This window comes from Somniosus microcephalus, chromosome 23 (assembly GCF_052327205.1).
Source record: "Somniosus microcephalus isolate GS21.2 chromosome 23, FLI_Smic_1.0, whole genome shotgun sequence".
Taxonomy (NCBI): domain Eukaryota; kingdom Metazoa; phylum Chordata; class Chondrichthyes; order Squaliformes; family Somniosidae; genus Somniosus; species Somniosus microcephalus.
In genome coordinates, this window is record NC_141009.1 from 33,634,639 (window position 1) to 33,657,036 (window position 22,398).

Below are 22,398 nucleotides of genomic sequence, written 5' to 3' on the forward strand. Positions count from 1 at the left end.
CCCCCACCACCGGCGCACCGTGGCTGCAGTGTGTACCATCTACAAGATGCACTGCAGCAACTCACCAAGGTTTCTTCGGCAGCACCTCCTAAACACGCGACCTCTTCCGCCTAGAAGGAGAAGGGCAGCAGGTGCATGGGAACACCACCACCTCCAAGTCACACACCATCCTGATTTAGAAGTATATCGCTGATCCTTCAACGTCGCTGGGTCAAAATCCTGGAACTCCCTCCCTAACAGCACTGTGGGAGTACCTTCACCGCATGGACTGCAGCGGTTCAAGAAGGCGGCTCACCACCACCTTCTCAATGGCAACTAGGGATGGGCAATAAATGCTGGCCTTGCCAGCGATGCCCAGATCCCATAAACGAATAAACAAAAAAAATATTTTGGGGAGAATACTGGGGAGAGTGGCAAGAACCTCAACAAAAACAGCCTGTAAACTCACGTGATTCTCAGCTCGTAGATTTTTTTTCTTCTTAATGAAATATAACTCGGGGACAAATGAAGCTTCGTATAAGCCTGCCTGCAGCTCCCAAAGGACCATTTTCCTTATGGAGCCATTTAAGCAGTAGCATATTTTAAACGAATCAAAATGAAGTACAGTAATTTGTTTTTTTTTGTGGAAAGTTCATTGATCTGGGTTGTGGAAATTGTGCTCCCTGTTTAAAGGGACCCTGCTTCCAGTCACTGAATTACGAGGACCAATAGGCAGCAAGGAGAGAAATGAAGATGAAAAGGTTCTTTAAATATAAAGACCTGGCCTAGTAATTGTGATGCAATCGAGAAAGACATAACTGCTCAGGACGCTGTAGTTTTGTGCTGCAGCACATGTCACCCATAAAGAACAGTATTTTGTATTAGAAGTATTGTTAATGCCATCTGATGTGACAGTGATAATGCACCTCAACACACATTGTCGATCCAGAAAATATCACAATGACGAATGATCGAAGCAATGATATGAATCTACTGTAGCTGTGACAAAAAGTAAACCATTTCTGAGCATAGGTGTTAAATAAGAAATCAGATGGCAATAAACAGCCTCTAATTTACTAAAAATGTCATATTGTGGCAGCAGCTAATCATAAAATAAAATACAAGTTTCTTTGATTCTAATGCACAATAAGCAGGCCAGCAGAGCTCACAGGGTTTTAAGGGCCCTGTGTCAATCTCTGGTGGTTATTCGGATTGTTTGTGGGATCACTGGAATTGCAATTAGCAAGACCAGAATAGAATCATTCTTGTTGTTTTTCTGTGTATTTTCCAAAGCACCTATATCATGGTTCTTGAAGTGAAGTCTGGCCAGAGCACTCAGCTTAACATCTGCAGCCCTCTATTCTAATGTTCTGGCTATGGTTCTATTGCTTCTCTATGTTGTTTCAACATTTCAGACAAACCAGCCTGAGTTCATAATTTTGAATGGATTTTGAGATGCACATCAAACATGGGGGAAATTCATTAACTGCGTGGGTGCTATTAATTAGGGTCCATTGTAAATGCCAAAAGTGAGCGGGTTTGGTTAAGTCAAGAGAATCATAGAATCTTACAACACAGACGGTGGCCATGACTGCCCCCTCCTCTACTGTGACATTATCTTCATCATCTTCTTTTGTGAAGGCAGATGTAAATTACTCATTCAGTACCTCAGTCATGTCCTCTGCCTCCACAAGAAGATTCCCTTTTTTTGTCCCTATTCGGCACCACCATTCCTTTAACTATCCTTTTAATTTTTATATGTTTTTAAAGGATTTTTGGGTTCCCTTTTATGTTACCTGATAATCTCTGCTCATAATCTCTTTCTTTGCCTTTCTTGTATCCTTTTTCAATTTCCCCTCCCGCACTCTGTATTTCGCCTGGTTTTTGATTGTATTCCGTACCTGACATTTGTCATAAATCTCCTTTTTCTGTTTTATTTTAACCTCTATTTCCTTTGTCATCCAGGGAGTTCTGGCTTTGGCTGCCACATCTTTCCTCCTCATGGGAATATACTTGGTTTGTACCTGAACTATCTCCACCTTGAAGGCCTGCCATTGCTCATTTACTGTTTTCTCAGCCAATCTTTATTTCCAGTCCACCTGCTAGATCCCTTCTCAAAATCACTGAAATTGGCTCTCTTCCAGTTGGGTATTTTCACCGTTGATTTTTCCTTGTCCCTTTCCATAACTACTTTAACCTATCTTCCTGTTTCTGTACCCACTAGCACTTGGCACTAGGAGTAATCCAGAGATTCCCATGGTTGAGGTCCTGTTCTTTAATCTTTTTCCTAGCTCCTGAAACTCTGTCTGTAGGACCTCAGCCCTTTTCCTACCTAGGTCATTGGTTCAAATATTGACCACGGCTTCTGGCTGTTCCCCTTCCCCTTGCAGAACACCCTGCACACGTTCAGTGATGTCCTTTACCCTAGCACAAGGGAGGCAACATTCTGGCCTCACATCTGCGGTTTCAGATACGACTGACTATTCCCCTGACCAATGTTCCCGTTAAGCGTGGCTGCGCAGCTGCCTGGAGGTCTCACGCAGGCCCATCACCGGCTTTTCAATGGTACATTTTGTGTATGCGCGAACTTTTGAATGGGCCGTACAGTCCATTAAAGGGACCATGCACCCCCAAAAAATTAGGGGGATCATTGCCCCTGACTATCAAATCCCCTTATAACAACTGCAGTGCTACACTTTTTTCGCGCCCCCCCCCGTGTAGCCAAGTTTCCCAGAATGCCGTGGATTTGTTTCTGACTGCATTTCTCCGAGGTGCCATCATCCTCACTGCTATTCAACACTGAATAACGGTTTGAGTGTGCCACACTCCCAGGGGTTTCCTGTACTGCCTGCCTTTTCCTCTTTGGGGAAAATAACGGAACCCTTTTGAAGAAGCATAAAAAAATAACCACCGTCACGCTTAAGGGTGTATTGTAACTCCTGGGTGGGAAGTCAGGGAGGGTCGATAACCCCACCCACCACCACCCCCGGGAGTCTCCATGGGAGGCCTCAGCCGGTTTTGATATCCTGCCAGTCAGCTGTCTTCCTGAAATGGGTGGAAAGAGGCAGCTAGCCCGCTGGCACCAAGGTAAATTGCCAAGGGGAGGGGAGTTCCGGACTATTTCCTGGATGGGAAGGGGGAAGCAGAGGCCCAGAATTTCAGTGCGGGACCTCGGAGCAACACTCCCGCTGGCTCCACTAGGCAAAGTTTTTGAATTACCTTAGGAGATAATTCTTCTCCTCCTCTTCCCGCCAAATTTCATTGAATGAAGGGCTTGTGGCGGGCACCTGGTTTAGTAGGCCAGAAAAATGCCAGCAGAGTCCTGTGAACGTCATTGGACCCTGATTAGCATATATTAATGAGGCCCCTGCCTAAGTTAGGCGAGCACCCCAGCCACCTAAAAAAAGGACCCGGTTAAGATGGCCGTGACCGGGAATCATGTGAGAAGAGGGCAGCAAGTCTTTGCACAGCGCTTTTACCTGTGCACCCACCCTGTTCCCACCAGGTGGCGGGGGGGGGGGGGCACATTAAAATTTCCCCTTTTGTGCTTGGCAATTCTGTGGGGGGAAGCCACTTCATAAATTGTCAAATTTTGCATACCCAGCTCATAATTTTCCATCCATGACCTTTCCATTAACAGAATCATAGAAGCAGAATATTTACGCCTGTGCAGGGAACATTTGAGCAAAATGTCAAAAGGAGGGAATTAAGTTTCAGTGGGTTATCGCCACCATTCAAACCCTGTGATTATATTACAGCCTTAAAGTCATTCCCCGGTGTCAGATTTTGTGTACGGCATACACTGTTTCAGGATATGGAGAGGAGGGTCGAAGGCTGTTCTGGTTTCAATCCGTTCTTTTCTATGCAGCAGCCCTTAATGGGGCCATGGAATGTCAATATGCCCCACATGCTTAATTGGTGGCAGTGATGACCACATGAGGGGATTAATGATTCGATTTTAATGCATTTTGAAAAAAAAACTCAAGATTTTGTGGAGACAATTATTAATGCTTTATGTTGGGACTACTTGCACTGTGAGCTATGGCATATTTTTCTTTGTACAGATAACAAAACGGAATATATGAACAAAAGGGGTGAATTCGCAGGGAAATGTCCAGACGCCCATGTGCATTAATTGAGTTGATTTGGAAATATAATGTTTACTAAGAGTTCAACAATTTCAGACTATAAATTGGCCCCTGTATTTCTTTATATACAGGAAACTTTGTGATATCCGGCACCGACGGGACCGGCGTGTTGCCGATCTATCAAAACTGCCGGACATACAAAGTTAATGTTGAAGCATATGGAGGTTTTCATCTCCGTATCTGACAACAAACACTGTTGCTTAGCAACAGCTTCTAAAGAGTCGGCAGCAGCTGCAAGCATCTCTAGCTGTAGCTGTTGCTATAGCTACAGACCCTGACTGGGGAAAAAAAAGAACGAGAACTAAAAAAACTTATAGAAAACGGCTCCTGATTTTTGCCGTTAGATCGAGTATTCCGGACATACAACCTCCGGATAAACCAAAGTTTCCTGTATTTTTTTCTCGTTTCCTCACATGGTAGCTGTTAATGTTGCTGCCATCATAATCCACACATCATCTAGAGCCATCTTTTATATCTTAACTTGTCCCATTACCTCTCCTTTTGCCTTGCACTATCATCCCTTTTGTCAATCGCTTCTGCCTTCCATCCTATCACACACCTTCCCTTTGTTCTTTCCTCCCCTCCTCCATGCCCCTGCTTAAAAATCTCTCCTCCCTAACCTTTTCCCGTTCTGACGAAGGGTTCGACCTGAAACAAGGGGCTTGATTTTAGTCACCGAGACGAGTTGGGGGCGGAACTGCTGCCTTCCGGGTTCTAGTCCTGCCCCCAGCGACGTCCGACACTATTATCCCCTGATTGGCCTTGTTAAGACCGCACTGCGGGCTTGCTGGCCAATTAAGGGAAAGCCGGTGTCAGATGACGTCAGTTGATGACGCTTCATCTGCCAGTTTTCTTAAAGGCACATGAACCATAAATTTTTGACAGATGATTTGACAGCGTTTGACAGCATTGAGCTGCTGTCAAACACTGACAATCACTGTACAAAGGTGAGCCCTTGCACCCAGGCTCTCAAATGACTCTCTCCTTAGGATGAAACAGATGGCAGCTGCAGGTGAGGGTACAGAAGCGATCTGTCACTTCTCCCATTGAGGTGAGACCACACAAACACTTCAAAGCTAGTCACCTACAGAAAAATCTAAACATATTAAAAATGACTTTCCCAACATTTCCTTACCTCTGATACTCACCAGTGTCCCATTGCATTCTTCACACCACTTCTGCAGCTGCCATCTGTACACCAACAGTACAACAGACCCACAGCACGCCTTACTTACCCTGGCGGGGTTCCCTGATGTCGGGAAGCCTGCAGCAGAAGCCTAAAAATTGGAAAATGCCTCTTAACTGCCCGTTAACAGGCAGTTAAGTGGCTATAATCCTCTTCCCACCGCTAGGAGTTGGGTCCCTGTGCAAATCGATGACCCGACTCCCGGGAAGATTGGTTGAAGGCGGGTTCGGGACCCGCTCCCATTCCTTTTGACTTCCCGCCTCCTCAGGGCTGGTAAAATCCAGCTCGTTGACTCTGTTTCTCTCTCCTCAATGCTGCCTGACCTGCTGAGTGTTTCCAGCATTTTCCGTTGTTATTTCAGATTTCCAGCATCCGCAGTATTTTGCTATTGTTTAAGATCCCAGATTTAGGTACTGGTTCAAACTTGCACATTTATCCCTCTATTTCTCACATTCATGGATCCTATTCCATCTGAGCATGTGGCTGGACTCAGTGAACCATGACCCTCCTCTCTAATGATGCTCAAAGTTTAATGAAGGAGTGGTGAGAGATGTTTTTCCTCTTCCCCTACGTAGGTGTCCCATATCCACAGCTCCTCCACCCATCATAGGAAAACATAAAACTGGCAACTCCAATCCCCAGGCAGTGAAAAGTGCTTAAAACTAAAGATCTTCTAGACGTTTTTACACTCCAACATCACAGCTAAACTGCCCAACTTATCTTGTTCCACAATAGCAAAGATCCACATTTTCATGGGTGTTATAAATTGCCAGCAGATTCATGGGCTCTGCTTCTGCTGCATAACTGGTCGGAAATATAAAAGGGGAGTGTGGTGCCAAAAGGCCGATTAATTGACACTGGCACTACATTGTAAAAAACGCTTAAATGACAATCCTGCTGGATAATTCGGTTTCATACAAATGGGATCACTGTTTCTTTCAACCTTCTATTCAACACATTCCCATAGAATTATTCAGCAGCACGATCAATCTAGCAAAAAGAAATCTCTCACTTTTCAGCCTTTTATTTTTCTCCATAAATATCCATTTTCTCAAGATTCTAATTATTAAAGTAATTTCCTTCAGATGTGTAAGGAAAATAAAATCTCCTTTTATTAGACAGCATTTTTTAAGGGTGTGCTGGGGCACCGTGGATACAAAATTGGCTAAGGGACAGAAAGCAGAGAGTAGTGGTGAATGTTTATACAGACTGGAGGGAACTGTACAGTGGTGTCCTCTAGGAGTCAGTATTAGGACCACTGCTCTTTTTGATATATATTAATGACCTGGAGTTGGGTATACAGGGCATAATTTCAAAGTTTGCAGATGACACGAAACTTGGAAATGTAGTAAACAGTGAGGAGGATAATGAAAGAGGTCAGGAGGACCTAAGACAGACTGGTGAAATGGGCAGAAACATGACTGATGAAATTTACTGCAAAGAAGTGCGAAGTGATGCATTTCGGTAGGAAGAATGGTATCAGGGATGTGGGACTTCAGTTATGCAGAGACCAGAGAAGCTGGGATTGTTCTCCTTGGAGCAGAGAAGGTTAAGTGGAGATTTAATAGAGGTGTTCAAAATCATGAAGGGTTTTGATAGAGTAAAGAAGGAGAAACTGTTTCTAGTGATAAGAGGGTTGGTAACCAGAAAACACAGATTTAAGATAATTGGCAAAAGGACCAGAGGCGAGATGAGAGAATTTGTTGTACGTAGGGAGTTATGATCTGGAATGCATTGCCTGAAAGGGCGGTGGAAGCAGGTTCAGTAGTAACTTTCAAAAGGGAATTAAATAAATACAGTAAACTCTTTCGTATCTAGCACCGACGGGACCGGGATGGTGCCGGTTGATTAAAATTCCGGATAATGGAGAGGTAGATCTAGCGAGGCTATTTTTAACAAACGGTGTTCGAAGAGACTTCCGACAGCGGCAAGATGCCGAGTAGTGGCGGTTTGGAGAACTACTCCCCACTGACTAACTCGGCCACTGCGGGAGACTCGGACTTGGCAACATTTCCAGTTATTGAGGTGTTCGGATCGGAAGAGACTTCTGACAGCGCCAAGAAGCCGAATAGTGGCAGTTTGGAGAACTACCCCCACTGACTAACTCGGCCATCGCGGGAGACTCGGACTCTGCAACATTTCTGGTTATTGAAGTATTGTTTTCGGAGTATCAATTTTGCCGGTTATTAGAGAATTTCAGATAAGTAGGTGCTGTTTAAATGAGAGTTTACTGTAGTTGAAGGGGAACAATTTGCAGGGCTCTGGGGAAAGAGCAGGGGGAGTGGGACGAATTGGATAGCTCTTTCAAAGAGCTCTTTCACAGGGATGATGGGCCGAACGGCCTCCTGTGCTGTATTATTCGATGATTTAAATGCAAGTTGTTTTGTTAGTTCGTTTTTGTTAGTTCGTTCATTTGTAACTGAATGTAAACCACAGAAAAATCACCACAAGCCTCAATGTGCTCAAGAAATGATCAGCAAGGCCAGAAGCAAGGATTTATTTTGAGAAATGAATGTGCATCCATTTTAGGAATAAAGACTCATATCCCCCCCCCCCACCCCCTTCCCCATTATTTACTTTATTTATTGTAAGCATCAATCACAATTTGCAGCCAAGGCACTTTGGCTCTACCTAGTCATTTGTATATTGAATAAAGCAGCAAAAATCAAGTAAAACGACAGACAGACCCAAAGCACAAACAGATTTCAAGCTGGAACTAATTTAAAACATGGGTAAATATCTCTAGGCAAAAAGTACTCACTGCAAGGTGGAAATAGGACTTAAAAGGCAAAAACAGGAAACTTCTTTGGAGTATCAGAGAACAAAGACTGAATTTTGGTCCCGGAATTTCCAAATTAGGCGTAATTTTCCTTTGTCTGCAATTTTACTGCGGGCTTGTTTAACTCATCGACTTTATGGTTGGAATAGGAAAAGTTAAACTGAATAATGCCCTGGAGTGACTTGGTGAAAAACCAGGAGTGAATGCTTTGAAGTGCTTTTATTGGCTTGTAGTAGACTCATGTTGTGTTTTCAATTATTCCAAGCACTCCCTGCAGCAAGGCTGAGTATTAGGTTGTGCAGTCCAGTTCTGTGAATCATTTTGCTGGTAGGTCCAGTGAATATTTCATTTGATTCATTGAATTGTTGGCTTTTAAACAGAATAAGTTGTCAACTGCACATTGGTGGTGCCTATGGTAATTGTTTCATTTATTCATCATGATAATCTTGAACAATCTCACAGGTGCAAAGCACTTCTTAAAACTACTGTACTCCAAACGCTGTCCTGGTGAGGTGAAGCTGACTTCTAGTTTACAGTATGGCAGACTCATATGGCACTTACCATTTTAACATCTGTTATTTCACTTTGGGTTGTAATGTGGGATTTCAGCTAGCCATAAGTTGTTGTTGACTATGATAAAAATGCAGTACAGCTTTTTAAAGAGCTATATACAAACTACTCACTTTAAAGAACATTGGAACTGATCAGAGGCTACAGATTTTGTAACATGTGGGCGTTCAATATAATGGTGTTAACTACAAACTGCAGGTACAAATAGCAAGGCAACTTTATTATGTGACCATGGATATAACCCAAGGGTTGTTATTCCAGTCCAGGACTAATGACACTCCAGAGAATGGTACAGTTTCAAGCTCTGTGCCATTAACACAAAACTTAATACCAATGCACTCTCACTAGGCCGTAAGTTATTGCCAATAGACAATTGAACCGACAAACTAATTCAATCCTGGAAATAAGTAAACATTTACAAGACTGGAAAGAAACCATTTCCAGCATTTTCTGTTTTTATTGGAAAGAAACCACATTGGTCTTTGGAGAAATTCAATACCAAGATTATTAATAATGCTGTGGCATCAAGACTATTAGCCATAGCAGGTTGATACACATTTTCCTAAGAACAGCTCAAGCGTTATCCTTCTTTGTTGCCTCATGTAAGCTGAAGTTATCAAATATTAAAAAGGCACGCAAATTGGAGTACCAGCCTTCGAAGATCAGCCATGATCTAATTGAATGGTCATGGTGTGGAGATGCCGGTGTTGGACTGGGGTGGACAAATGTAAGAAGTCATACAACACCAGGTTATAGTCCAACAGCTTTATTTGAAATCACAAGCTTTCGGAGCGCTGCTCCTTCATCAGGTGAAGTCACTTGTGATTTCAAATAAAGCTGCTGGACTATAACCTGGTGTTGTATGACTTCTTATAATTGAATGGTGGAGCAGACTCGAGGGGCCATATGGCCTACTCCTGCTCCTATTTCTTATGTTATGTTCTTTTGAAAAAGTTGTGTGCAGTTTTTGAACATTTTACTAAGCTTGGCATTCCAATTGATGATACAGTAATACCCCAGTTGACAAATTGCTGTGATTATAGACACTTGGCACAAGCTGAGCTTTCACTAAACCTTAGCTGATGTTCTAAAATGCGATTTTTCTGAAATTTTTCGGCATCTCTGGAGCAATAATTGAATATTCACAGAAGCATAAAGCCATATTTAGTAGATCAAAAGCTTTTTGAATAGAGTTCTAAATTCTGGTGTTCTATTATTCATTGCTGCTTTCCTGTTAGTTACAATTTTGCTAAACCTATTAAATTGTATTTATTTTATGTACAGTTTATTGAGTACCACTGTAGTGTGAAATTAGACCAAAACAGATCCAAATTCTACTGACCAGAGGGCTCAATGCCAATGAGCTTTGTTGGCAGTGAGTGCAGGGGTGAAACAGACAAGAAAGAGAAGGTAAAGTCATCATATTCCTGGTCGACTCATTGATTTTTACCAGCAAATACAGACAAGCCGACAGTAGATCCAAAATGCTGACTTGACTGTGTAAAATGCTGATGATTGGTATTTATGACAATATGCAGAGTTTGAATACGTCCAGCTACTCATTGTTAGTTTTAGGATTCAGACTTGTATGACATGGTTCCAGTAGCATAGCAACATTAGTCCCGGACCAGCAATCCAGAGGCCACGAGTTCAAATTCAATAAATCTGGTAAATTGGTGGGCTAGCACCACTAAAAAAAAAGTGACCAGATTATTGTAAAGATCCATTAGGTTCACTAATGTACTTTAGAGAAGGGAACTCGCTACCCCTATCTCGTCCGGCCTACATATGACGCAAAGCCCTCTGAAGTGGCCTCGCAAGCCATTCAGTTGTACTAAGGATGCAGCCTTGCCGGGGTCTTCCACATCCAGAGAACAAAAAAACCCTCAAAAATTGGAGGTATTTAATAAGCAAAATTTCTGCCCCCATCTAATGTTTATAGGATTTTATATCTAGTACTGGTACATTGGTACTATTTCTAAGTCATGTCCTCCTCCGCAGTACCACTGCTGCCCTTCTGCTTCTGCACAGACATCCTTCAGCTGGGATAGGATGATTTGAGCTACGCAAAGTTTCTCAGTCAACAGAAGGGGTATTTTTCAAGATGCGAGAGGTTCTCCCAGCTATGTTTTCTCTCAATTTCTCCCGAGATGGGGCAAGGGCCAACAGGGATCATCCCAACCAGTGACTTGAACCAAGACCTAGTGAACATGCCGATTCATAAGGAAACCTGTATAAATGGACGTTCCCAAAAAACCTGCAAAAAAATGGACACTTAGAGACACCCAAATAACTTACACGGCAAGATATACAAGAGGCACTCTGAAGCTACAGACACTTGCAAAGTACGAGCTACAGACAGCTGTCAATGCACCAAGGCCCAGTACAACTTAAAACACAGGACACAGGCCGTTGCAAAGCTGCTATATCTGGAACTTTCATCAAGTCGGGATCACTGGCGTTTCCCTTACAGCTCGCTTCCTTTCTGCCCCAAATTCCCGTGAGGTCAGTGCATGCTGGTTAGCGTGAGGCAGCAGTGAATTTTGTGAAAGAGCTTTTGTGGGATGGGGAGTTCTTTACCCAGCATCCATTGCGGCAGAGAAACCGCACTCTCTCTGGGATTGAATGTTTGCATGGCTCTACTCACGGGATTCAGCGGTTTCTCTGCCATTACGGATGCTGGGTAATGAACTCCCCATTCTACTGACAATTTTACAGTGCATACAACGACCATTTTTAAAATAAAGGACGCCTGCAAAAAGAGGTCAACTGGTTTCACTGTATAGGGTACATACAGTTACTAGTATATTGTGTAGCCACTGGTTTTTCCACCACCTTTAAATGCAGTTTAGATTGGCCCAAAGAAGCTCCATGATGTGTATCCTAGGGTGAGAAACATGTACTGATCTCTCAATACAACGTGTGTGTGACCGTATCAGGGACATTTACTGTGATTTCCGTTGATCAGTAATTCCTGTTAGAGTGTGCATCGGTTCAGTGAAAGTTCTTACACAGTAGTGTATTTTCCTCGATCATTGCGCAGCATCTAGCCCTCGACACCTAAATAAAAAATTAACAAAGACCCTTCAAGATGTCTCTGGAATATGGACATAATTCCTCACTTTGAAATCATAAAACAAAAAGACACAAATTTCATCGCAGTCTGCAAATAAAGAACACCGAAGGGGTGCAGTTCAATAAATGCTTAAAGGTGGTTTGTAAAATTTAAAAAAATCAAATTAAAAAAGTGAACTTCAAGCAAACCTTCACTGAGGAAAGTACTGAAACAAGAATGAATAGGAAGGTATACATTTACTATGATTATGCATCCGGATAGGGATGGAATGGAGCTGAACACCACATTAAGCAGAGTTTGCTGCGCTTATGTATTCATCGGAGCCTCTGATTGCCTTTAGATTAAGCTGTGTACCTGTACTTCTTTATAAAATTATTTCCATTGTTGGCTGTGATGCCCCTCACTGCTCAGCAGCAGATCTCCTGCAGAATAATGGAAGGTTCTTGGTGAAAATCACACACGTAATTGGTCAGTAATGAAAGAGAAGGCCTGCACTTTAGACTTTAACCATGTTAATGATTTACCGCGTAGCAAAAGATCACTGGTGTGGCTCACCTCCTCCAAATAGACAGATCCTCGTGTTCATTGTCATCAATAATCATAAGTTGGATCTATAAATAGACCCGAAACCTGTTAAGATTAGTCACTCCGGAATGTTAACTTGGAGGTGTGCAGAGGTCGCATAACCTACATGTAACGTTCTCAGGAATATTCCAGGGTTATGCAATTTTGTGGACACCAGTTACAACCTCAGTATAGATATCACGACAATTGAAAACGTTTTACACACTCTCAGCTGCAGTGTACATTTAGGCTTTTCTATAATCAAATTAAAGATTTTAAAAAAATCAATACTGTTGGAGAGGCAATGGATACCCAGAATCAGAGAGCAGCACCCACTGCAACCATCTACAGATACTTGCTTTTCTTCATTTACCAACTAAAGGTTTTAACCTAACAATGAGATTACTTTTACCCAATCTGTTCGATTTACTGGATAGTAGAGAATTAAAGGAAAATATTGAGCTTTGCTAATGATGCCATCTAGATTTTAAAAAGTGATATTTATTGAATGGCTGTGTCCTGTAATAAATCAGCTACACTATTCACTTCATCAAGGTTTTATTTTTCTCTATTCGTGGCTTCAGTGGGAACCTTAGCCAGTCACCTATAGCACTGACTCAAAGTAATGATCGCGATGACAGTACTAAGTGAATTCTGTCACTGTTTTTCCATTTACAGAATTTCTACGTATTTTGGGAAGACATTAGTCTTGAAAATCTTTTTGATGGAGTTAAACCAGAACGGATTCATTTCAAAATTTAAATTTAAAATTTTATCACTGTGCCTTTAAGATTATGGGAGAAACATCTCTTAAATCATTTGGATAATTGATCAGCCCTTTAGAGTAGAGTATATCTCCTTACTTTCAACGCAACCACATATTCAGAGGATAGAACATGTGAAAAACATGTGAAAGTATAGAATCCAAATATTAGGGAACTCCTCCTAAATTGTGTGCTCCAACCCACTTTTTAAAATTCAGTTCAATTAATAAGTGACCAGAGCCCTCAAAAGAGTTAAGTCGCTCAGCTATTGTACATATAGAAATGATAGACGATTGGACATAGCTGTACATAATTGGGTAGTAAATCGCTGTTTGTAGCAAATCTTGGGCTCTACGTACACAGCATACCAATGCTGAAAGGAGTGTTTAATATGAATTTAAATTACATTTCCGTAAAACCCACAAAACTAATAGCAATAGATTTAAAATGTCATAACTAGTTATGTGGAATCTAGTGTTATGCATTTTCCTTCTATATGGTCATTTCCCCATGACTGGCCTGTTCTCACGATTGTGCTTTCTTTTTCCACAGCACTGGAAAATGCCATTGCAAAGAAGGGGTATCTGGCCTGAAATGTAACCAGTGTCAGACCTTACATTACAAGTTCAACAAAGCTGGGTGTAAACCCTGTCATTGTAACAACCTCTCCAAGACATGTGATCACATAACTGGTAAGCACTCTGGAATTCTCAATAAGTAAGGGCATGCTGATGGTTAATAGATGAGTGATGAGATTTTGCGCACTCAACATTAATCTGTCATCCACCTATCTATATTTATTGCTTCTAACCATTTAATGAACAGTTTTGTTAGCTGCTGCATCTGTTGTGATATTATTGGTACAAGAGAAATCAGCTAGCAGAGTAAACTGAAATATTGTTGTGAAGTGTTCAGGAGTTACTTTGCTTCAATCTAACTATTTTAGGAGGTGTGGCACACAGTGTTATCACCAAGCTTATTAAGCATTTTTGTACCATTATGCGATGAGAAAAATCACTCTTGTGCAATACAATTAAGTGACGTGCATTACTCTTGATTCACCACCTCGAATTGCTTCCCTTACGACATTGCACCCAATAGCGGACCTGCAACCACCAGTAAAGTTATACAACTTAAAATACTCTTTACAGACACAACCCAATTGAGAGGGAGAAAAAAAATCTATTATACTGCTAGGTTTCCCCCACCCCCCAAACAGATCACAGCGTAAAAATTTGACAGACATGTCATTCAACTTGATTGAAATTTCAATAATAGAACTAGTGTGTGCAAAGCTGAAGAGTCCTTCTGTCAGAATCATACCAAGTACCAGAGAGCTAAGGGAACTCGCCTTCATAAGATATTGAGGAACTAGCTCATTTTTTGAAGAGTAGTGACTGGCTAATAAGGCTTTGTGAGGCCTTTTCTGTTATTTCAATGACAGTTTGTCTTTATATAGGATATATTCGGATGGGTGATAAAGGCTTGGTCAAAGACATAGGTTTTAAGAAGAGTATTAAAAGGAAGAGCGCGCTCTAGAGGGGTTTAGGGTGGAAATTCCAGATTTTAGGGCCTAGACAGCTGAAGGCACGGCTGCCATTGGTGAGGCAGATGGAGTGGGGGAATCATACTCATCAGTATGATTCTGATCTTTCCCCTTATAACAGAATGACCAATGTCTCTGGTTGCCACATTTCTTCAATTGCCTAGGAGCACAGGAAGCTCTAGACCACAGACTTCTCTTTGGCACCATTCTAACACTGCATGATTGTGTGGCCAAAGAGTGGTCCAGTCAGTTTACTCTATTAAGTAAAGCATTCACCTACCAGGCATGTTGTCTCACAACTCAACCAAAAGCTAGTCTAACTCTCTCAATGAGAGAAGGCGGCGAGTTTAACTATCACACCCAGTCAGGTTTTGGGATTTCAAGCTGTGCTGCCGTCTTGGTGTAAGTTATGCTAAAAATGCTATGATAAAAATTAAATGAAGCTCTCAAGGGGTTACATTCACACAACAGCAGAGCTGACAAATGTAGATCAGGATTCAGACGAAGCATCTGAATCAGAGTGCTTTAGACAGCAGAAGTTAGCCGAGACATTCCATTGATCATCCACACCTACTATTGTTGGGATGGCCCTATTCTAATGAGCTCAGCAGAAAGGTCTGGTTAGAATACCCTTTTGCAAGATAACCAGTTTTATGAACAGGCCTATTGCTGAATCACTCATTGGGGAAGAAGTTGGTAGGACAACCCCAACACCACCCGCTCCCCCCCCCCCCCCCACCTCCCAACACTACCCGTGGTGAAGAGCAACAAAATCAAGAAAAAAAGCAATGTTTAACGTCAGCCGAGTTAGGATGGTCCCCAGAGAGAAAAGCCGAGGCAGTTTATTATTAGACTGGTGCTGGCCAAGACCATGGAAGCCGTGGTCTGTTTCAAAGCAAGACTGACCCAGGGCAAAATAACAAGGTTTCTTATTTTTCTTATTCAGAAGGAGAGGTTTGGAGTTAAGTGAAATAAATAAGTCTATCAGTCTATATGTTCACTTCCTGCCTGTAACAAAGCTGCTCAATTCATATCTAGCCTTGACTTTAAAGGATTGGACAAGTGCACATGAAGGTACATGCAAAAGACATAATATCCAGTTCGGATCACAAGAGAGTACTACAGGAAATTTTGGTTTATCCGGAGGTTGTATGTCCGGAATACTCGATCTAACGGCAAAAATCAGGAGCCGTTTTCTATAAGTTTTTTTAGTTCTCGTTCTTTTTTTTCCCCAGTCAGGCACTGCAAGGTCTGTAGCTATAGCAACAGCTTCAGCTAGAGACGCTTGCAGCTGCAGCCGACTCTTTAGAAGCTGTTGCTAAGCAACAGTGTTTGTTGTCAGATACGGAGATGAAAACCTCCGTATGCTTCAACATTAACTTTGTACGTCCGGCAGTTTTGATAGATCGGCAACACGCCGGTCCCGTCGGTGCCGGATATCACAAAGTTTCCTGTATTGTTATGGCCATGGGTTACTCCAACGGATGACCAGTACAGGCACAGCTTCAAGTTATGGGAGTGACCAGACCACTGCACCCGAGGGGATATCTACAGCCAGCCCAACATTTGTAGCAAGGTCCATGATCAATGTTATTAGTAGGTTGGGAGTCTATTGCTGTTATTTGAAGAGTTACTGGACCAACTATACTAAAAGGTGTCTTATTATTTTTTTAAAACTGTTTATATTCCATGTTTTACTTCAGTCTACCAGAGTTCCACTCTGGAATATAAAGTGCAGTAAAATTGACTCCAGTATCCACATCTCCAGCCTTGGGGATTCGCCTCAGTTTGCAGAGTAAATTCAGACTAATCACAGCGCAAAAGCAGCAGTGTCTGCACAGATCAAAAGGTAGAAGCTGAGATACATCACTTCTGTGCTCTTAAGTCACCAGGCCCCCACATTCTACTAAATAAAAACAGAAAATGCTGGAAATACGCAGGTCAGGCAGCATCTGTGGAGAGAGAAACAGTTAACGTTTCAGGTCGATCTGAAACATTAACTCTGTTTCTCCCTCTACAGATGCTGCCTGACCTGCTGAGTATTTCCAGCATTTTCTGTTTTTAGTTCAGATTTCCAGCCTCCGCAGCATTTTGCTTTTGCCCCACATTCTACTGTTGTGCAAATACTCAGACATCAATCCCAAAGAGGCATCTTGTTAACTCTCTAGTATAGCAGTGTAGCTTCATCGCGCCCTTGGCAGCTGATGCCGAGGGTGTTGGCTTTCCTTATTCTCTTATCCCCGTCTACCTTATTGTTAAACGCAGGCACGTCATTGTAGCATTCCCGACAGTTATTTTGTGTTGCTCACTTTGTGCAGTGTGTGAAGGATGCAGATCTACATTTAAAATTAAAATCAGACCAATAGGTGTGATACCTTAATGGCGATGAAGGAGTTTCTTTCTGGTATGCTGCACTCATACTTCTGCGATAACACTAAACTTGTTTGGGTCACGTACAATGGTGGCTTTCCAGGCTGCACAATCGGTGAACTTTAACTCCGAGCTAAGGGTACCCATGGTGTAGCACCAATTCTCAACGCAAGCCGAGACTGCAAAATCACGTGCAGAATTGAGAACACTTGTGTGGAGAGTTTGAAAGAATTTAGTCCACTTGTGATCGTCAGTGTCCCAAGCTTCATTAAAAAAAAAAAAAATTGTTCCTGGGATGTGGGCGCCGCTGGCAAGACCAGCATTTATTGCCCATCCCTAAATGCCCTTCACCCGGATTGAGTTCGAGGACCTGCGAAGGTAAAAGCCAGTCCTAAATTTTATACCAAACAGGAGTTCCACCAACTCGGAAGTACTTAGCAAGAATGGTGGTTATTCAGCTATTTAGACGTTGGCCTTTGGGGATCATTGCATTTGGAGAAGATTAAAGCCAACACCTGATCATGGTAACTACAGAAGGTGTGGGTGTGAGCATTTTGTAGGACATTTTATATTAGTCACCTTTTAAGTTGGATTCTGGGAGTCCAGTGTCTGTGAGCTGGCTCTTGGCGTTTATGCTGTTAAATCCAGTTTCCGTAGACCTGGAGTAGTTTTCCCTGCATCTATAAGTCTTTTGTTGGTCGCAGCAAACTGGATTTAGCATCTAAATTAGTAGCTTAATTATGGAATTTGACTCGAGAAAAATATAAAAACAGCTTTAGGCTGCCAAGGAAAAGCAGTTGTGTTTGGAAGTTGGACACGGATGCATCACTGAATTAGCAGGGAATTGGACATATGTTCACAATTAGATGCACTACACACCCTCTACAGATTAGTTCAACCACTCAGACCATCAGAGACCCTTTCTGCCCAACACTGGGCCAACAGCAGAAACAAGATCTATCCATCCTCACAAACTCCAGTGACTGGATATATACTGACACTCATACTGCTGCCAGAGAACATACATAAGAATCGAACGCCAGTGATCAGATGCCAAAAACTGAAAAAAATATTTTTTTCCTTCTTTTACAAAAAAAAGACATTTAAAAAGATAACTTCCTTGTTTGTTGTGGCTGGGTCGTAGCCATCTGGTGAAGTATCGGATGCAAAATCTTTTGGAGATCAATCCTTTTGGAAGTTGCTGACATTTTGTTCACGCACACATTCATTTTTTTTAAGTTACATGGTGCATTCAGACTCAAAGTGGGCCAACTCGGCCCACAAGCATCCACAAAAAACAAAACACTAATTAGCACCATTTATTTCAGTTTTGGTTCACAAGCTGGTGGACAGTCGGCACTAGTAATTTGATCCTTTCATAATCGGAAACATGATTTTAAGGTAATTGGCAAAAGAACCAGAGGCGAGATGAGGAGAAATTTTTTAATGCAGCGATTTGTGGTGATCGAGAATACACTGGCTGAAAGGGTGGTGGAAGCAGATTCAGTAATAACTTGCAAAGGGGAATTGGATAAATACTTGAAGGGGAAACAATTGCAGGGCTATGGGGAAAGGGCAAGGGAATGGGACTAATTGGATAGCTCTTTCAAAGAGCCGGCACAAAGCACAATGGGCCTCCTTCTGTGCTGTATAATTCTATAATATCTAATTGTAAGGCAAGATAGTTTAAAATGCAGAACTGGTGCTCCATGTTATTTAATATGAATGATTAATGTCATTGCCCAGATGCACATTTGGAACAGTCAGAAAATAGGAGTTCAGAATAACATGTACAAAACAAATTCAAATCAAGATGGTTATGGAGGATGCCAGCTTAATTCTGGCTTTGGACCAAAGTGTTTTGTGAAGCTGTTTTAAATATAAAATTTCAGTTGTATCTGAACAGATAGATCTGGGATAAGCAGCTATTTTATAATTAACTGTCTGTCCAATTCTTTTTTTAAATCCCTGTTATTCAACATTATATACTACCTTCACTTTAATGCTGTCAGTTACTATAACAAGCACCTTGTAAAAAGCTGCTCGACTCCCAAGAACAGCTAAAGTCAAGCAAAGTTCACTGTACTGGCAACAGCTCTGCTGGAGTTTAAAAAAGAAACGCTTACCAAATGGCTCAGACATTGGAATTTCAGTGAAGTCCTGTTTTGACCGAGATAAATACAGAGCACACAATTGGAAGTCATTGTAATGCATACTTTTAGAATGACTCTGGTGATAGAGATGCTCGATCAACAGTGCAAACAAAGAACGGGTAACAGCCGGAGTACATGCAGAGGAGGGAGAGACACATAAACAAAGCATGATGGCTTGAATTTGTCGCCTGTCCTCAGTTTTAAGGAGGACAATTTTTAAAATAAGTGGCTCAGCAATTCAAAAGGGCATTAGAAATTTATAAAAGGCACAGGAAACGAATTCACTACTGTATCATATTTCAGAAGAAACAATGGCTCGTAATTTGCGGTCAGCGGCGAAGCTAAAACAATCGCCGCTGGCCCCAAAGAAAGCTGCCCACAGCGATCTCGATCTTTGTGGCAAGAGGTTGGCCTTTTTCGACATTCAGTTGATTACAGTGCTGTGAATAGGGGATTCCTATGGCGATGCTGCAGTGATGTCAACAAGCTGTTGAAGCAGCCAATCACATTGCAAAATTCTCACAGGCAGGAAATGAGAAGCTGCTTTTATCCGGACTTTATAAAAATGTTAGGGAGCGAAATAATGATTGCGACTTTCACACGAGGATAAGGTAGAAGCTGAAATAGCAGAACAAACTTAAAACATTTAAAAAAAAATTCTAATTATCATAACGGAGAATTTGACATTCCACAAATATAAAAATTGTTTTTCAGGACCAGAACGTTTGTTTACCAGTCAATACACTGTTAAAACCCCAGTTCCTCCTATTCCAACAGGCTTGACATTTAATGGGGTATTTAACACTGGAAAAAGCCCAAGTTTTCATCAGTTTCACTGACTTCACACAGAATGCCGGTTATGGGGGGGGGGGGGGGGGGGGGGAAAGAGGCGGTGATTCCACTGCGCAGCCCGTGTGGGAGCAGTGAATGACTGACCGCTACTTCAGGATTTCCGCGTTTAGATGTGTATGTGCTAAATCCTGAAGTTGTGGTCAGTTTCAGAGGTTACCCACCACAAATACTGAGCCATTAGGCTTTAGTTCCTTAGAATATAAAGACAATAAATACTAACTACTTTTGCTTCTCAAATATTTCCCATGAACAGTCGATGTAATTCCTATAGTGTTTTGAAGAGACGACAAAGTTAGTCGGTGCATTAATTTTTTAATTTAATATTGTGCGATCTGAATCTGCGCACCAGTGACTGTAAACCCTTGGGGGGGGGGGGGGGGATTAGTTAGCGACCATTTTGGGTCGCTAACATTGCCTGGGCACTAAATTTAGCGGTCAGCGCGGAGCGCTAAATTCAGTTTTAGCGCCCCCAAGAGGGAGGTGGAGCACTAAATCAAGTGCTCCACTTCCTTCTTGGAGCACTAACCCCGAATATCGGGGCAGAGACTTCAGCAGCGCTGCACACTGGGCCGTGCAGCGGTGCCACGTTCAAAGGCTCCTTCCCTCCCTTAAAAGGGAAGGGCCATTGTTGTAGGCTCTGCAAAAGAACAATTACCTACATGGACCACCAAAGCTGCCACGATCCAGCACGATCAGCCCGGCACACAAGCAGAAGAAGTGACCAACAGCAAAGGCAGTTTTACTTACCTCGGCCACCTCGCCTTTAATCATCTCCCCCGAAGTGGTTGGCCGCCCAATGCGCACCTTCTGCAGCGGTCGGTGTTTTCGACCAGCGCTGCTGCAGGAGGCGAAAGTCAATTTTGGGTCCGGGGCGCTACCAGGGCGATGAGTGGCCTGATGACGTCACAATCTCCAGCTGCAACGATAGTGGGTAGCGCCGCCACAAACCGCCAGGTGAATGTCGCCATCAGCGCCAACATCGCCACGTCTGGGCAGCAAGTCGTTAGCGCCCCCCAGAGGCGCTAAGGTACCCAATTTCTAACCCTTGGAGTCTGCATTTAGTAATTACAATTGTAATCTCTAAGGTTCCCAGTTAGATTCTCCCATATCACTAACTAGCCAATGTATACCTCATCTTCGATTGGGAACCAAGAAAGGATCCAAGGTGTCCAAACAGGTTAGCCTGTTACTTTATTATACTAAAGACTGGTGCAATTTTGAAGGTTCTCACTAAATGTTGCTATCAGATTTAGTAAATACTTCAACTTATTCTCCTCAAATTAAATATTAGAGTCCTGGAAATTAGACACGAGAACCTGAATGGACTTGGATTCAGAATCCTGAATCTAACACTCATGAGGTTGAAGTATAAATATTGCTCAAGCCATATCTTTCCAAACAATTGTGGGAAGCGCCATTGGTTAGTAAGAGCATGTCTGGGTTTTTATGCTCCATATTTTCTCGCTTTTAGCATCACCGACCACTCCCGTGGCAGATCCCGGCTGGGATCTTACCTGACGAGGTGTTTTGTGGGCGGGACAACTGCCTTTCGGGTTCTAGTCCTGCCCCCAGCGACGTCCGACGCACAGAAGCTATTTTGCCGGCGGGCTTGCCGGCCAATTAAGAGAAAATTGGTGTCAGATGACACGTCATCTGCCGGTTTTCTTTTTGACAGATGATTTTTTCAGTGTATAACAGCATTGAGGTGCTGCAAACACTGAATCACTGTACAAAAGGTGAGCCCTTGCACCCAGGCTCTCCAGTGGCTCTCTCCTTAGGCTAAAACAGATGGCAGCTGCAGGTGAGTTTACAGAAGCGATCTGTCACTGGTGAGAGAGGTTCTCCCAATGAGGTGGGACTACACAAACACTTCAAAGCTCGTCACGTACAGAAAATTCTAAACACATTAAAAATGACTTTCCCAACATTTTCTTACCTCTGCAACTCACCAGTGTCCCATTGGATCCTTCACATCACTTCTGCAGCCGTCATCTATACACAAACATTACAGTAGACCCACAGCACGCCACACTTACCCTGGCGGGGTTTCCTGACGTCGGGAAGCCCGCAGTAGAAGTGTCAAAATTGGAAAAAGCCAGTTAACAAGCAGTTAAGTGGCTTTAATCCTCTACCCGCCGCTAGGAGTCGGGTCCCTGCGCAAATCGGGGACCTGACTCCCGGGAAGATTGTTTGGAGGTGGGTTCGGGACCCCCTGCCAATCTTTTTGATTTTGCCAGCAGTCCCGCCTCCAAACCCAACCGTCGGCAAAATTGTCCCCCCCTTGTGTCTCCTACAATTCAGAGTGTACCTATCTCTGCCTAATATCTGGGTAGTAAGACCCAGGGATTGTAACTGTACCCCAGCTACCGGCCTCCATCATATACTGCTACATGATTCTGCTCTCTGAATAT

General features: G+C 42.7%; 1 protein-coding gene across 1 annotated transcript in view; it reads left to right on the top strand.

Moving 5' to 3' along the window:
- LOC147101799 (multiple epidermal growth factor-like domains protein 9) overlaps positions 1 to 22,398 on the top strand; it is a 388,208-nt gene that overhangs the window by 205,955 nt on the left and 159,855 nt on the right. The window contains exon 3 of the mRNA XM_085965761.1: positions 13,619 to 13,758. Coding sequence (XP_085821887.1) covers positions 13,619 to 13,758 — 140 coding nt within the window. The remainder of the gene's footprint in view (positions 1 to 13,618; positions 13,759 to 22,398) is intronic.